General features: G+C 37.5%; 1 protein-coding gene across 1 annotated transcript in view; it reads left to right on the forward strand.

Moving 5' to 3' along the window:
• Positions 1-17,802, forward strand: part of RELN (reelin) — a 477,996-nt gene that overhangs the window by 210,010 nt on the left and 250,184 nt on the right. Inside the window, 2 exon segments of the mRNA XM_041722153.1 lie at positions 4,410-4,442; positions 7,328-7,406. Coding sequence (XP_041578087.1) covers positions 4,410-4,442; positions 7,328-7,406 — 112 coding nt within the window.

Raw genomic sequence — 17,802 nt, forward strand, 5'->3', positions numbered from 1 at the left:
ATAGATGAGTTGAAAGATAAAGACTAAAAAAAAAAAAAAAAAAAAGAAAGAAAGATAAAGACTTTTGTCCAAAGAACAACCTTTGGGGAAGTTAAACATGACCTCATTCTTTCTAATGTGCCTCTTCTAGGCTGATGTGATCTCATGAGATGCTGGTGGGTTCAGCTTTTGAAAAAGCGTAAACACAGAAATACTTTCTTAAGAAACGAAGCTTCTACAAAAAGAAAAAAAAGAAAAAGAAACGAAGCTTCTTTACCTTCAGCATGTAATTTGTCTCTTGGACAAATTGAATTGATAATGGGAAGAATTTCTGCCCCCTTTTGATATTGAGAAACCATATCTTGATCCATTGTTTATGATATTTACTTGAAAACACCCAAGGATTTGGGACACCTGGGTGGCTCAGTGGTTGAGCATCTGCCTTTGGCTCAGGTTGTGATCCGGAGTCCTGGGATCGAGTCCCACATCAGGCTCCCCAGAGGGAGCGTGCTTCTCCCTCTGCCTGTGTCTCTCATGAATAAATAAATAATCTTAAAAAAAAAACCCAAGATTTAAACAAAGGGAATGTGATTAAGAAAAACATGACTGTGTGGTCCAAGATCCAAATGAAATCATAGATGCTAATATGAAAATAGAGGTGTTTGCTGCCTTTTAAGTTTATCAAAGCATTCTGATCTTCCATTTCCATCAGCAAAACTCAGCTGCGTCTCTTTTACCAGTGTCATAAGACAAATTATTAGTCTGTGGGCTGCTCTAATTAATTGGAGATAACAGAGAAAATGTATTTAGCAAATGGAAGGTAATATTCACATTACCTATGCCAAGCAATGGACAGATATGTAACATCAGTTGTGTTTAAATGTTTGGAAAGGGATTGATAAGTAGTTATTTTCATAATATGGTGAAGGTCGGACTAATTCACTGTTAGTAGAAAATAATGAGCTATTAAAAATCTTTTCCCCCTTCCCAATGAAGATACTCCTTAGGAGAGGACCTGTCACTCTAGAACCAACACTAACAAACAGATGTGTGAACATATATATAGACAAGTGCTTTTCTCAGTTTACTCAACAAAATATCAGCATATATTTTCTTCTACTTTGTTTTAAACAAATCGAGTAAATTGTTTAAAGAGACCAAGAAGCATGTTTTTCTTTGAATATTTTGCTATAGAATTTACTTGTTTTCATGTTATGCCTGTTCAGTCTTTGAGTTATGAATTGCTCGTTTTGTTGTGAATTGGGTCCCTTTACAATGTGTCACTTAATAATCATTCACCTTCACTATCCCTGGCATAATTGTTTTTTTTTTTTCCTGGCATAATTGTTTTTATGAAGTCTGCATTACTACCGAGTTCTTGTATTCATTCAAGGCAGTTCCAGTCTTGTTCTTAAAATAGCTCATGGAAATTAGTAAACCATTTCAAGAATAGCACAGCTAAGTAGAAAGAAAATTCTATAAGGAATATTTTTTCAAGCAAATTTTAAAGTACCTTCTAAAAACAGTGATTCAGGTTTCTTATATTTTCAACTATATTAACTTATCAATGAAAAAAATCCAGTATGGAGGTTCCTCAAAAAATTAAAAATAGAACTACCATATGATCCAGTAATTCCACTACTGGGTATTTGCCCAAAGAATATGAAACCACCAATTTAAAAAGATACGTGCACCCCTATGTGCAAAACTTCCAGTCTAAGAGATGTGTGATTATTTTGAATGACATCGAGTTCACTGAAACATATTCCTTTACACATTTACCGTCTGGTTAAAACCAGATAGTGTTTTCATTTTGCCTAGGATTAGTAACAAATTAGTTGATATTCAGAATTATAAGTTGGGTTTATTTATCCATTGCCAATGCTCATGGATCTCCTTGGAGTGATCCATGACCTCCAACTGCAGGATATGGTATCCCATGATCATTGTACTTTGATTCTAAAACACAATTGAAAGTTTGGCCTCTAACCATTGCACTGTTTATAACAGTTTGCAGATTATTGGTAGAAACTTCATATTAAGCTGAATTGCCCCAATATTTATTGGAAGATAAATGATTTAATAAGTAATCACATGTTTGTATAAACTAAAGTGAACTTTTGGTATTTTTCTCAGAAGTGATTTTTTTCTGTAATATAGGATGTACAACTAATCATTTTTGTGAATCTAGGAATATCCAAATTTGTTAACAATTTTGGGTTACAATAGTGAGTTCTCACAGCTTAAAGTTCTGTACAGCCTTGATGTATATAGTCTCATGCGGTTCACCACTGAAGCTTAAGTCAGGACCATATCGTGAAGTGTCCCCCTCAGTGAGCTCTTTGGGTACAAAACCATTCCAGCCATCTTCCTCTGTGTCTAATTCATTCCCCCTTTGAAAACTAGCAGAGAACCTCTGCTAGAACCTCCTCTGAAAACCCCCATTCTCAGTGCATCCTCCCCTCTATGTACTTGGTCAGCTGTCTGACCTGGTATTCTTTTCCTGATGGAGAGATACCTGGAAAGAACTGGAATGTCTTTTACACTTCTGTTAAAGATATTTTCTATCCTGCTTTCTCCAAAGCCAAAGCCTACTTCTTTAGGAACATCTTTATTCTCTCTCAGAACAAAACTTCCAGTCTAAGCCATTTGGCAACTTTATGTGGTAGCTAGGGTTGGTCCTGCAATTTCAAGTCAAAGGAGCCGGGAAATTGGACCAAGGTGGGGGTGGTTGGGTGAGGGCAGTCTTAGGTCCTTGGAGAGGCAGAGAATCAGTAATAGACCAACAAAAGGCTGAGATAAAAACATTCAAGCAATCAAGAAAGATGAGTCAAAACTAGATCCGTGGGGCAGCCTGGGTGGCTCAGCTCAGCGGTTTAGCACCGCCTTCAGCCCAGGGCGTGATCCTGAAGACCCAGGATCGAGTCCCACATTGGGTTCCCTGCACGGAGCCTGCTTCTCCCTCTTCCTGTGACTCTGCCTCTCTCTCTCTCTCTCTCTCTCTCTCTCTCTCTCTGTGTGTGTGTGTCTCATGAATAAATAAATAAAATCTTAAAAAAAAAAGTGCAGTGGCAAAGGAGTAGGAAAGTATATGTAATATATGTAGTTGAAATGTGGTACTGGACAAACACTTGGAAGGTGGACAGACTATAAAGTATGCATGTTATATTTAATAAAGGAAAGAGTAAAGCCCTTAATGCCAGATTCACATAAGTCACCCATGTTAGTAGTGTGAAGCAAAGCAGGTACTATCCAAGTGGGAGCGTAATAAATAATGTTAAACTACATTATACTTCTTCAGGCTACTTATTCTAATTTTTCTGTGGTACATTTACCCCAATAAATGTGGAAAGAAGGTTAAACTTCCTACAGGCTCAGAAATTTTGTTATACTAATGATACACTATATATTGGCTAATTGAATTTAAATAAAAGAAAGAAATTTTGTTATACTACATAAAACTAGATTGATATGATCACTTACTGAGAGATGATTAAAATAAGCTTCCCAGACCTAATACTTTACTAGCTTTTGGACTGTATTTACACCATACATGTGTGAATATTTTTCAAGGTGTTTAAACCACCCAGACTATTATACTAAAGGGTTTTTTCACAAGGTTATGAATATATTGGCTTTCTTTTCAGAAGTTTGGATCTTTAATTATTCATTTTCCGAAATATCATAAAATAAATTACAACTGGGGTGCCTGGGTGGCTCAGTGGGTGAAACATCTGCCTTCAACCCAGGTAGTGATCCCAGGGTCCTGGGATCAAGCCCCACATCTGGCTCCCCACTCAGCAGGAAGTCTGCTTCTCTCTCTCTCTCTCTCAAATAAATAAATAAAACCTTAAAAAAAAAAAACCCAACTCAGCAGAGAAATCATCTTCTCTGGAAAACCTCTCCTGGCAACCCTCTTACTGTTCAGTCTGAAATTGGTATCCATTACCTGTCCTCTGTCTCCCCCCAGCCTCTTCCCAACACTCTGCCATAGCACTTATTACACTGAACTCTAGTTACTAGATGGTAAGCTCTTTTGAGAGCAAATGTGATGCTTTTATCTATTTCCCTAACACCCAGAACAGCCCCTGACAGGTACTGGGTTTTGGCCTATCCATTAACTATCACGTCATATTGATATTATGTGTTTCAGGGGACACCTGACTAAGCTTGTATATCATAAACAACTATTCTGAGTGTAAGGGGTTCTACTCTTCACTTCAAGAGTAATGCATTACTTTTAAGTGTAATAACTAAAAAGAGAGGTGAATGTCTTACTTTAAGGCGTTTATTAACATTTCCTTACTCCTCTTAAAAGGTTCTAACCATTTAATTTACTATGACCAAAGTTTTGTCATTGTATTTGATTATTACTGGAGTTTGCTTTCATTGCTAATCAGTCATTTTTCTCTTTTTCTCTCTTGGTCCAGCTCCAACAGAAGCTACGATGCACCCACATCTAGGTAAGTGCTGAAGACCCTGATGTCACTAATCTTAGTACTAGATGTTCTTGTCACTCCTTTGGCTATGCAGGCAGATGATATAGAGGTGAGGAAACTTCCTACCCTTTCTCATTCTCATTCTCGCTGATCATTTACTGAAATTGGTCTCAGGTTCAGATTATGCTTGAACATGGGACCTCACCAAGGAGGTGATCATGCTGCCCAGCTGGAGCTAATTAAGGGACTTTTGAACCTGTTAATACATTCAGCTTTGGGATCCTAGTGAGTGTGATCTTTGCATCCTGTATTCTAATGCTAAATTTTCCCCAGAGCTCCTACTCACCATAAATAGTAGATCACAGGGATAGTGGTAGGGAGCTAGATGTATAGAAGAATGGAAGTCATTTCAGATTACCTGTTCAGACTAGTACTGGTTGCAAAAAGAGAAGGAATTTGGTCATTTCTTTAAAAATTGAAATGAGGCTGTTGAAATAATCATAAGCTTTGTTTAATAGCACTATGTAAAGTTACCACCTCTCATTTTTCTTGTGCTCTTTCCATAGTGCCATGAAAGGCAGGGTTGTGTAGTGGCTAAGAGTACAGCTTCTGGAGCCACTATCTAGGCTTTTCTCACCCTTTCCAGTCCCTAGCCATGTACATTGAGTAAGTTACTTAGCCTCTCTGTGCTTCAGTTTCCTCATCCGTAAAATGGAAGTAATAATAGTACCTACCTCCTAGGGTTGTTATGAGGATGAAATGAATTCCTTTTTGTAAATCATATAGTCCATGACATAAAAGTATTTGGAAAGAAGTAAATATATGGGCAATGACCACTGAGACTTACCCACGCTTTTGTAAAACATTCTCTAGAAAACAAATGATCTTTAAGAGTTCAATTTCTCATTTGTGTTAGTGAAGATTTATTTTAACAGCAATTTCCTACATTACACTATTTAATAAGAATGAAAAATAAATCATCCTGGCTGGCTGCAGCCTTTTCAGATGTCTCTCGCGGTGGGACTTGCAGATGGGTCAGTGATTTGTCTCTTGGGCTTTTCCTTTCAACCTACAAACCCAATTAATTTATTTTTCTCTTTGGAAAATCTGCCTTAAGAAGCTCTACTTTTATGTAATGCTACAGCTTGGGGCTCTTCTTCTTTGGCAAATGCAAGCGCTTAGAAGCATGCCTTCTGGCAGCCCAGGCAGGCTGGTGACCCGCAGTGGCCCAGCCCAGTCTCGGCCAGGTTAGGTATTTGGGAGAGCTGTACCCTGTAGGCTTTTCAGGCACCGCATCCAGTCACTCAGAGGAATCATTAAATCACTCCCACGCACAGACTACATCACAGCGTTCTCTCCAGCGGAAATCCATATTCTTCTGTTGTCCTGCCTAAGGCTTCTGAGCTTGAGTGGCCATTGCTCTTAATACATGCTGATTCACTGGTTTCCCAGACTTCGTTATGTGCTTACCTGCTGGCATACCTGGCATAAAGAGAGCCAAGGTGGCTGTGGGTGGCAATGTCACCAAAGAGAATATGGAAGTATGCTTCCCGATATTTGGAGGTGATTTTAGTTACCCAGTGAGGTGATGAATTATTTTCAAGTGAGCCAAAAAAAATAAAATCACCTTTGAAAAAAATTTAAAATGTTGGTTATTTTTTGTTAATCAGGTCCTACTATTCTAATTTTTCCAAAAAAGCATATATAAACTAGTTTACATGTGTACAAAATTATATAGGCCCAGAGAATTTACATTAGCCAAAACAAACTTCCCCAAGCAAACCACAGGAATTGGATGAGAGGGTTTTTAAGCACTAAAAAATTCATTTTTTACAACTTGAGTAGAAATAATTATCATTTCTCACACCAACTTAAGAATGGGTCATGAAGTTTTTTAACTTGTCCACCTTCTATGCAGTGGAAGTACTATGTGTTCTGCAGTTTATGAAAACAGTCTTTGCTCTTGGAATGCCCAAAGTTGTTCTAAAGTTTAAAAATAGCTTATGTAATACAATCTCAACTGTAATGATAAGGAATATTAAACTATGATGGCTCCTTGGATTTCTTCTTGACTTTCAACATAATTTCATTTTTACTCACTCATGTAGATCATTTCTCCATTGCAGCTTTGAGGGGGAAAAATGTTAATGATTTGCAATACATTAAATTAATAAATGAGTGAGGTTAGGAAATAAGAGAAAACAGGCCAGGGCGAGAGGGAGATAGTAGGAAAGAGAAGAGGGAACAGGTTAAATACCAGCCATATTAGCCGATAGTAAACATCCAGAATGTTCTATCTCCTTCTGTGCTGTAAAGTGAGTTTACACTGGGGCACCTGGGTGGCTCACTTGGTTAAGCCTCTGCCACGGGCTCAGGTCTTGATCCTGGGGTCCTGGGGTTCTGGGATCAAGCCCTGCGTTGAGCTCTCTGCTCAGTGGGAGCCTGCTTCTCCCTCTCCCTCTGCCTGGTCCTCCCCTGCTTAGGTGAGCTCTGTCTCTGTCAAATAAATAAATAAAAATCTTAAATAAATAAGTAAGTAAGTAGATAGATAGATAAATAGTGAGTTAACACCGAATCTTTTCTGGGCCTATTGAGCTATGAGAGGCAAGTCTTGCATGACCTCTCTTTGTAGGTCTGTATTGACCTTGGCCTACATGCCTCTCTTGCCTGGCGACAACTTTGTAGGATTTCTCTTTGGGGATTCTGGTTTCCAGACTTCTGTATGTCTAAACAGCAGCATCTTTACCTCTGTCCCTTAGTAGTTTAGGGGCAAAGCAAGTATAATCAACCACTCATTTAAAATTCAGTTTTAATTTATAGTTATCCTCATAAAGGCAACATGTTGACCCTTCTGTGTAACTAAATCTGTTTAGTTTATTTTTTTTCTAAGTACTTTATTTTTCTTTTAGCTGAAGTACATAGCGAAAGCATTATCCTACGAGATGACTTTGACTCCTACCACCAACTAGAGTTGAATCCAAATATATGGTAAGTTACAGGAATATGCCTCATTTCGGTGTGTTTGTTTAATGCAAAAAAAAAAAAATGCTGACTGCTCCCTTGGAGCAGTTACATAACATTAAATTGCTCATTAGCACTAAAATATTGGTGAGAGTTGTGAGTTGTTCAACTAGGAAACTGGGCTTAATGTAGACTGCATAATGTCTGTTTCATGACTTTTTTAAGAGCTGAATCTAGATGCCAGCTCAAAGCCATGTGTATGGTTAGATTTTTTTTCAGTTGTACAAGTTCTTTATGTAGGAAAAAACTATGCTTTAATGTGTCTTATAATTGCATTTATGCTGAGCAAAAGAAGAGAAATGGTTTATCTGAAATGACAGATGATTTGAGTCTTACTTCCAACTAACTTCTAAGTTATTGGGCCATCTCATTATTTATACGGCAGTCTCTCCTTTGAAGGCAGCTTAGGTGCAACTCCATGGGATATTTGAGGGCAAAGAAACAATGAATCAAACTCATTTACTAAAATTTTTTTGAATACATAAAAGGATGCATGAATTTGTTGGCAATTTGTCATATTTTTGCTGACTGGAAAAATAGGTCTGTCAACCTAGAGATATAATCAATCTGTGTAATTTCAGGGAATATCTGAATGTGGATTTCGTATGATACTAAATGTTTTTGTATATACAATCAAGAGCTCAAGATAAATTTGACTCTCTAATTTAAACTTTCAAGTTGTAACCAAAATCAAAACAATGCTGAAGACTAGAAAGAAAATGAAAAATACTGATTCAAATGATATATGCACTGCTCTGTCTATTGCAGCATTCTTTGCAAATAGACAACATATGCAAGTAACCTAAATGTCTATCAATAGGTGAATGGTTAAGGAAGGTGTGTGTGTGTGTGTGTGTGTGTGTGTGTGTGTGTGTGTGTGTATGATGCAATATTGCACAACCATAACAAAGGATGAGATCTGACCATTTGCAACTACCTGGATAGACCTAGAGGGTATTATGCTACAGGAAATAAGTCAGTTTGAGAACAATAAATACCATGAGATTTCACACATATGTGGAATCTAAAAAACAAAACAAATGAATAAACAAATCATAAACAAATAAAAATCAGAATCAGTCCTATAAATACAGAGAACAAACTGATGGTTGCCAGAGGGAAGGGCAGGATGGGCAAAATGGGTGGAGGGGAGTGGGAGATACAAGCTTCCAGTTATTGAATGGGAATAAACTCAGCATAGGGAATATAGTCAATGATGCTGTAATAGCATTGTATGGTAACAGATGATAGTGTGGTGAGCAGAATAGTACGTACACAGACGTTGAATCACTATGTTGTATACTTGAAATTAATGTAACATTATGTGTTTTCTATACTCAAATTTAAAAATTAAAAAAAGACTAGAATTCTATCCTGAAATATCAGCATATGATACTCATTTCTGTTTTTATTTTCACTGTTCAACAAATGTTAAGCAATAATCATTATATTTATACAGTGAATTAAAAAGGGATATAGTTCCTTCTCTCCAGTAGCTTATAGTTTAGTAGAGGATATACTAAGAACATATTTTAAAAGCCTTATAATCCAGGATAGAAATTCTTGTATTATTCTTGTGTAATAGAGGGTACAAATAACATGGGTTCCATAGTTCCACAAAAGAAAGATCACGTTGGTGGGATTTTCATGGAGAAAGTGGCCTTTGATCTGAATGTTGAAGATGACATATAGAGAGTGCTGGTGCTTCAATACTAGATGGGGAAAATCCTGTCTTTTCTAGAAACATCGATCTATATAGTATACAGGGAAAACAGATTGGTCAGAGTCATAAAGTCTCAAAATTTATATGCCATTTCAGAAATAATTTATCAATAAAATTTCACTTCCCTGTGAACATATCCTAAGTATAAATTTCTTAAAATAAATCGAAAATCTTTATTTAAAAAAGGCCAAAGAAACTTTCTAAGCACTGCTTGTACCCAGGAAAAGTTCTGTACTCCTCCTGACATTTGGGTTTTTTATATTCCATTAATATAGATGTTAGCAGATAATTTGTTTCTTTCAAGGCAAGTTCATTTCTGTCGAGCTAATTCATGGTCTTCAGTGAGTTTTCTTGACAGATACAAAATGTGACTTTTATGTGGTTCAAATTCTGTTGTTTTTGAAATCAATAAAACATGATTGATTTTGCTTCACCCATTTTCATGACTGATCTGATATATGCTTTCTTGACCAAAGTTATGGATTTTGTGTCCCTTTCACTTAAGCCACACTTTTTCCCACTTAAAAAAAAAACAACTTTTCTTAACTTTAAAAAGCCACATACTTCTGTTTTCTATCAAATATACTTCAGAGTAATTTTACTTTAACTCTTACTGCCTGCCATCTCCTTCACAGAGCTTTAAGATTTTTTTTTAAAGCCCCAGTTATGAACCTCTCATCATTTCACAGGTGACTTTGTTGAGCAAAAAGGTGTCAGAGGTTCTGATTGACTCTTGAGCTCGCCACAGGCCAGCTGAGTTCCCGGAGAAAAGCAAGAAGCTTCCTTTACCGCTCTGAGCCCATTTCCTTGTCAGTAAAAGTGAGATGAATGTTGTTTTTACAACCCCGTTTTAGTCTGATGAGCCTGCAAAGGTCTGGCACCATGCGTGAAGGTGTAGGTGCTCAGCACGAGATAATGCCCTCCCCCTTCCCTTCTTCTTTCTCTTTCCATACTTTTCTCTCTTTCCATCCTCTTCTTTCTGTCTCCTCCTCACCTCCCCTGCGGTTCCCCTGCAGTTCCCCTGCAGTCTTCCCCTGTTTTCCTTCTTCTCTCTCTCCCTCTTCTCTCTCTCCTTCCCTTTGTGCCTTCCTTTCTTCCTCCTGTGTTGATTTGCACATTGTTCTCTTTGCTTCCTCTAAGCCTAGGTATGACCCCAAATCATTATTAGTTTAAAAATCTTCAACCAAGGGGCGCCTGGGGGTGCTCAGTCAGTTAAGCGTCTGACTTTGGCTCAGGTCATGATTTTGGGGTCCTGGGATTGAGCCCCCTGTCATGCACCCTGATCAACAGGGAGACTGCTTCTCCCTCTCCCTCTAATGCCCCAACCCTGCTCATGCTCTCTCTCTTTCTGTCTCTCTCTCTATTTCTCCAAAAATAAATAAATAAATCTTGAAAAAATCTTCAACCAGTTTATTTAAATGAGTCCTCAAGTCTTCCCTCTTGGCATTTGGATGAAAAACAGACATCAGAGTAAATATATCTGTATTATATAATATATGAAACATATGTTAGTGAAAATAAAGTAGAACTATAGAGAAGGGGAAGAGAGAGGATATGCACTGTCTCAAAATCCTTAAAAATAGGCATAAGCTCCCTAAAGTCAGAAACCAGCACCCAGCAGAATCAGACATCCCAGTGAAATATTTCCAGTAAAGTAACGAAGCCCTGCTTTTTTCTGGAACTCTAGAGGTAGTTTTCACTCTCCTGAAATCCGTTTTCTCGGAACACGTATTGGCATATGAGTTTTGTTCTTTATGATCTTGTCTTTGATTCTCTTCAGCCCCACAGATTTAGAAACCATCACATACAGCAGAGTGTCTGGTGTGCTGCTTTGGGCCAAATTCCCATCACTAAATACACCACCATATAATTTGCCACAAGAGAAAAATATCCTGCTTTTATAAGCCTGTTTCTGCCATGGGATTTGAAAGTCATCATATGCATTATTTAATTTGTAATTTTTAAGGACAAGCTGAAGGAGAAATTCAGAAACTAAAGTCATGTCCATGTAGTGAGGGAGTGGTACAGCAGTTTAAAAATTAATCACTCTAACTTATTTGCTTCCATTAACTTCATCTAATAAAATCAATTTTTTTCATTCCATTACATGTAATTTTTGATTTCCAAGTTTGTTATCTCATGACCAAATTACTGTACATAAAAAACAAGGAACAGAAAACAATATGACTATTATTATGAGTGAACATAACGGCCCAGTTTCCATTCCAAGTGTTTGGCTGCAGTTGGAATAGAACCAAGAAACTTTTTTTCCTGTCAATTCAATATTGAATGTCCAGTCTATTTAGTTTAAATATTAGATTTCATTGAAAAATCAGTAAATGTACTTGGCAAAAAGTCCAATAATATTAAAAACTAAAGAATAAAAACAAGCCTTCCTCCCACACTACACCTGTATTCCCTTCCTCCAGGGGCAACAACTGTTAACATTTCTGCCAATCCTTTCAGAAATTGTTTATGCTTACACAAGTGTGGCAGTTATAAATTCTCTCCACAAACTTGGGTATCAGAGAAATCAAGCTTTCTTTATTTTTTTCATTTCATTTTTCATTGTCATTTTTAATTTAATTTCATTTTCATTTTTAATTTAATTTCATTTTCATTTTAAATTTCTTTTTATTGTCCCCTTTCTACCAGTGGTGAAAACTTCATTTCAGTCACCCTTGGCTAACCCTCTCCCATTTTTTCTGATGTTGTAACGAAGTTTCAGAGGATTCATTGGTGCAAAGGCAGGGGTGGTATGAGGATGTACCTCTGGTCTCTTAATCATCTGTTGCTGCAGATACCCATGGCGTCTCCCTGTCTCATCTAGTCTTTGGTGACTGGTCCACACAGACAGCCTTTGTCCTTGTCCTAACCATCCCTTGAGGGCATGGATCTGTTTTGATCCTGGCTTGAGGGCAAGGAAACTGTTCTGTGGCTCCTGGACCTGGGCCATGAGCATCTTTGCAACGCTGTGTTCTGGTTTACTATCACGCAGCTAGGGTTCTTCTACTGCTCTGAAATGCAGAGCATAGAGTCCTTCTGCTCTTTGTTCCCCAAATAGCTCTGGGGCTCTGCTAGTGAATCGGCCCTGTTTTCCACCCCACCCCCCGCCCCAGACACTTCTGATTGCCTTGTTTGAATGAGAGATGACAAGTAAAGTTACAAATGAAGAGAAGAGTCCCCTCATAGGAATATAGTGAAGGCTCAAGCTTGTTGAGAGTGAGGTTCTCCTCTTCAACTTTGCCCTGATAATGGAACACACAAAAGTCTCCCTCTACACCACAGTGGTAACTTCATCAATTCGAATGTGCCACTGAATGCAAGGGAATGAGAGCAGTACCAACTTCTCAGCACTACTGACAACTCTCCATTATCCTATCAAGTGTGTTCAATACGATTGCATTACCATGGCAGAAGTGACCAGGAGTGTATATTCATATAGAGACAATATTCCAAACTCCAAAAAAAGGGAGATGAGAAGAAAATGCTCATATAACTAAAGTTAGAAGAAGTTGAGGACCTACAAATATGTTTTATCTCATTAACATTTCACTTAAGCATTTACTACTTGTACGTCAACTATGCTTTCATAGTTCCTTTTTATAAATTAAACTATTTTAGTATGACCTAAACACTGCCAGTATTTCATATGAATGGAGCACAATTTTGTTTTTGTTTTATTAAAGGGAAACATAGCCAGTCACCAAACTGGGGGCATCCCAGGTACCCATCAGCATGTGAATGGATAAACAGTGATATATCCATACAATGGAATACTACTTAGCAATAAAAAGGAGTGGATTTTTGTTAGTTGAAACAGCATGGTTTAATCTCAAAAACATTATGTTGAATGAAAGAAGCTAGACCCAAAATAGTTCTTACTATATGGTTCTACTTTAATGAAATCTAGGATAGGTAAAAATTATGTAAAGTGCTAGAAATTAGATCAGTGATCATTTTCCAGGATAGGGGATTGACTGGGAAAGGCAGGAGGAGATTTCTGAGAGTGACAAATGTTTTATATATATATCTTGAGGGGTGTGGGTCACATAGATGTGTGCACTTGTCAAAGCTTGTATATTTCTGTATATTTCACTGCAAATTTACCTCAATTAAAAAATTCAGCAATAATAAAAACAATGAGAAAATAAGAAAAAGGAGACATTATTGTTTCACTACTCACAGTTATGAAGAGTTCAGAAAGAGAGTTAAAGGAACTAGAAAGTGAATGATTTGTGAAAAATGACTTAAGTTTTCTTAAGTGTCTTTATCCTCCAAGCAATTACAAAGTCAAGCAAGAATCCTTGTTTTGCTTAACAGATTATCCCTTTAATGCTTGTTTTCTGAAGATCACAGAAGGCATTTGGAGCTGTAATATCACTAGGCTCTGATGTTCTAGTAGGAAACGTGGGACTGTTAGAAAACATGATGATAAATGGCAACTCAACGACAACAGATGTTTCCCCTCCAGCACAATAATAATAGCAGAGCTGTCCTTTTCAGCAGAGACCAGGGAAGAACAGGAGTCAGTCCTCAGAAGAAGCATCTTAGATGAGTAAGTTGTGATGCTAACAGGGATATGAGACATCAGGAAGAAAGATGCAAATGAAGTTGTCTTGGATCCTCTGGTACATGAAGACCTCTGTCAATTGGTTTATTATACAGAAAGCCCCTCAGTTTATAGCTAAGGAAGCTAAAGCCATGGGTGGCATTGTGTAAGATTGCTTAAATCAAGAAGAGCCTAGAACAGTTCCATTTTTATCTGTAAAAGATCATAGTACAGAACTAGCGAAATGGAGATCACAGACTCTGCTGCATCTGGTATTCTCTTGAAAATACTAATTTATTGGAGCAATTATTCTGAAATAGAGCAAAAACATGGGTGATTTGGCTAATCACAGTTTATTTTCTTTGAGAAAAAAGAATTATCTGAACAAAGACTATAAAGAGCTTGAGGTTTTAGGATGAGGGAGGTAAGTTATTCTAGCTAGGGATTTTCAGTGATTAAAAGCTTAGTCCATAAGAGAAAAGAAGTCAAGCAAGCAGTAAAATTGCTTCATAGTTCATTGGTATGTTGGAGCCACCATCCTCCCCCAAGAAAAAACAAAAACAGAGAGGACTCCATTTAGTAGCCAAGTGTGAGAACAGCAATGTAAGTGATTTCCAAGAATCAGAAAAAAATTAGACTGATGAACAGTGTCACTGGGAAGGAAACTGGATAAAAGTCCATCTACTTTGCTCACTGTCCGGCAGGCCCATGGGCAGTAAGCCTGGAAGACAGCTCTGGGAGTAGGGGAGGACCAACCAGGGACCCCCAGCACCGTGTGGTACTGCTGGAGGATTTCTGGGGGTGGGGCTCGTAATGGTGATCATTTAGAAGACAGATGACTTCATAGACTTACCCAGTGTAACACAGAGCATAAACCTTACATTTTATTTTCAAGACCAAGAGAGATCATGGAATAGATAAGAATAGTCAGGCTAAATAAATCTTTTTTCTGATGACATGCCTTTGCCAGAACCTCTAATAAAACCATGTATTTGTGAGTTATGTAATAGGTCCGATATTCTGATCTTAGGTGCATCTTTCTCTACTTTTTTTCTCATTTCCTCCCTCTTGACTTCTTCACCTCTTCCCACTCTTTTTCACTCTTTCTTCTCTTTTGTTAATAACTTTTTTCTCTTATGACAAAACTCTCCTCTCGCCTTCCTCTCCTGCTTCTTTCCCCCTCCTTTCTCTTCTTTTCTTACCATGATGTCATTGCTCTGGGGAAAAGCTTCATCTACAATAGAAAGGTTAACCAGGAGGTGTCCTACCAATAAAGTAAGGTGTGAATCTTGAGGCTTATTATTTCCTTCTTTAATCTCTGTTTTAGATGACAGAAGTAAGAGCTCATTCAATGGAATTAAATGTCAAGTACATTTGAAACAAGGAAGAAAATACTTCTTCAAGCAGCATGTAGTAGAATTCACCATAGTAGGAGGTCAGAATATTGCATGCAGTAGTAGGGTATTAGAAGGCTTATTTTCAACCCAAATAATATTTGTCATTGTACCTGTTAACAAAGGAGAGATCAAAATTTAAAACTCCCTAGTGAAATAAAAAGAGTTCTCTTACCTACCTCAGTGAGAAGTAATGAGGATGAGCCATAATGGGGTTTGTCATTTTCACATTTAGGCCATGTGTTAGCTTTTTAGAAAAAAAAGTATGACATCGTTGAAGGTGATATTATTCTTAGTCTTATAGAGTGAACTTTCCTTACTGTTTTTCTAAAACTATTCCACGTTTACAAAGAGAATAGAGTTTTTCTTAATCTTTCACGAGAAAATAGTTATGCCCTCTTCATTATGAAACATTGTCTATTATAAAATACAGTCAAAGGTTGAATGTTCTGGCTGTTGAGTTTGAATGGAAAGCACAAGGAGCTCCGGTGTCTCCAGAAGCAGTCAACTGACTGCCCAGCTACCAAATGCCCCTCAGGGTTCTATTTGCTTTGGTGGATTCATGAGTCTCATATTTGGCCTTGCCTTACAAACTCACACATCAGATTTTGTCAGATATGCAGTATGAGCAGTTCCTGAGAGAAGAGCCATGTTATCCTTGGGGTCAAGAGATTTTTCTTTTCTTTTTCTTTTTCTAATTTAAAATTCTTTTTCTAGTCGATACGAATATTAAAATTATTTTAATATCTCCATTCAGAAATGCTGGTAAATACACAATTCCAAATCGTAGAATGCTAGATTGCTGCTTTGCAGCTGAGTCCCAGACACTGACTTTTTCAGAGGCAATAAATTCTGGAGAGATAGTCCGATGTCCTCAATCTTGGGGACAAACGGCATGTATCTCAAATGAGAATTTGATGATAACTGATTGTCAGTAGTTTCCAGGTGATTAACTTGTCTCAGCAGAATGCCTGACTAAAGGCAGAGTGATTTCACTCTGATCTAAAAAGAAGAATGAGCCATGTAATTAGATTGCTCTTGAGAAAATAATATTTCAATTATTTATTTATCGTTATGAGGATGATATCACCACCAACCATTCATAAATCTCCTGTTGTGTGAAGGAGCCAATTTTCTCATTAATCCTCCTCCTCTTTTCTGTATCCTGAAAGCCCAATGTGTGTCACTGCATTACATGGGGACCACATACTCCAGGGACGTTTCACTTCAGCTTCCCCTGTGCCTACCAAATGGGTGGTTGGCATGTTTTCCAGCCTAATAATTTTTCAATCGGGATTGAAAGCATAATTACACCTTCTGAAATATACTTTCTACAGTATAAATGCACATCACATAGAATTCTTTATCCCAAACACAGCCACCTAAATAATAAAAAACAAAGGTAGAGAACTGACATCAAATAACAAGTGTCAAATTGCCAAGGAGCTTGATATGGTGAAGAACAAAACCTTCGTTCAAAGCATTTTTTTTCTTTTCCCTTTTTAATTCTTTTCCCTTTTTCTTTTGTTTGTGGTTTGACCCTACATACAGTGGTCAACAAGTACCTACCTGACTTTAGTTTACTGATTCTTTTATGTTTTTTAGTGAAAAAACAAGAGATAGTTTCTATGTATAAAATAGTGATGAATTCTATCTAAGGTTGTACATAAGCAAAAGAATATTGAATTTGATGATGTACTTTAGTAGAATTCATTCTTTTTTTTAAAGGTTTTCTTTATTCATTTTTTTATTTTAATATTTTCTTTTTTTATATATGTGTATTGTTTTTATTGGCATTCAATTTGCCAACATATAGTATAACACCTAGTGCTTATCCTGTCAGGTGCCCCCTTCAGTGCCCATCACCCAGTCACCCCATCCCCCCACCCACCTCCCCTTCCACTACCTTTAGTTTGTTTCCCAGAGTTAAGAGTCTCTCATGTGTTGTCACCCTCTCTGATTTTTCCCACTCATTCTCTCTCTTTTCTCCTATAATCCCTTTCACTATTTTTTGTATTCCCTGTATAAGTGAAACTATATACTGATTGTCCTTCTCTGGTTGCCTCAGCATAATACCCTCCAGCTCCATCCATGTAAAAGTAAATGGTGGGTATTTGTCATTTCTAATGGCTGAGGAATATTGTATATATATATAGATGACATCTTCCTTATCCATTCATCTGTCGCTGGACACCAAGGCTCCTTCCACAGTTTGGCTCTTGTGGACATTGCTGCTATAAACATTGGGGTGCAGGTGTCCCAACATTTCACTGCATCTGTATCTTTGAGGTAAATACCCAGCAGTGCAATTCCTGGGTCATAGGGTAGCTCTCTCTTTAACTCTTTGAGGAACCTCCACACAGTTTTCCAGAGTGGCTGCACCAGTTCACATTCCCACCAACAGTGCAAGAGGGTTCCCCTTTCTCCACATCCTCTCCAACATTTGTTATTTCCTGTCTTGTTAATTTTCACCATTCTCACTGGTGTGAGGTGGTATCTCACTGTGGTTTTGATTTGTATTTCCCTGATGACCAGTGATGCGGGGCATTTTCTCATGTGCTTGTTGACCATATGTATGTATTCCTTGGAGTCGAGTTCATTCTTAAAATGTCCTATGAAGTCCATGACATTTTTCATATTTTTGTACATTTTCATTAACAAAACAAAATCCTTTTATCAAATTAAAAAAAAAGA

This window comes from Vulpes lagopus, chromosome 11 (genome assembly GCF_018345385.1).
Source record: "Vulpes lagopus strain Blue_001 chromosome 11, ASM1834538v1, whole genome shotgun sequence".
NCBI lineage: Eukaryota > Metazoa > Chordata > Mammalia > Carnivora > Canidae > Vulpes > Vulpes lagopus.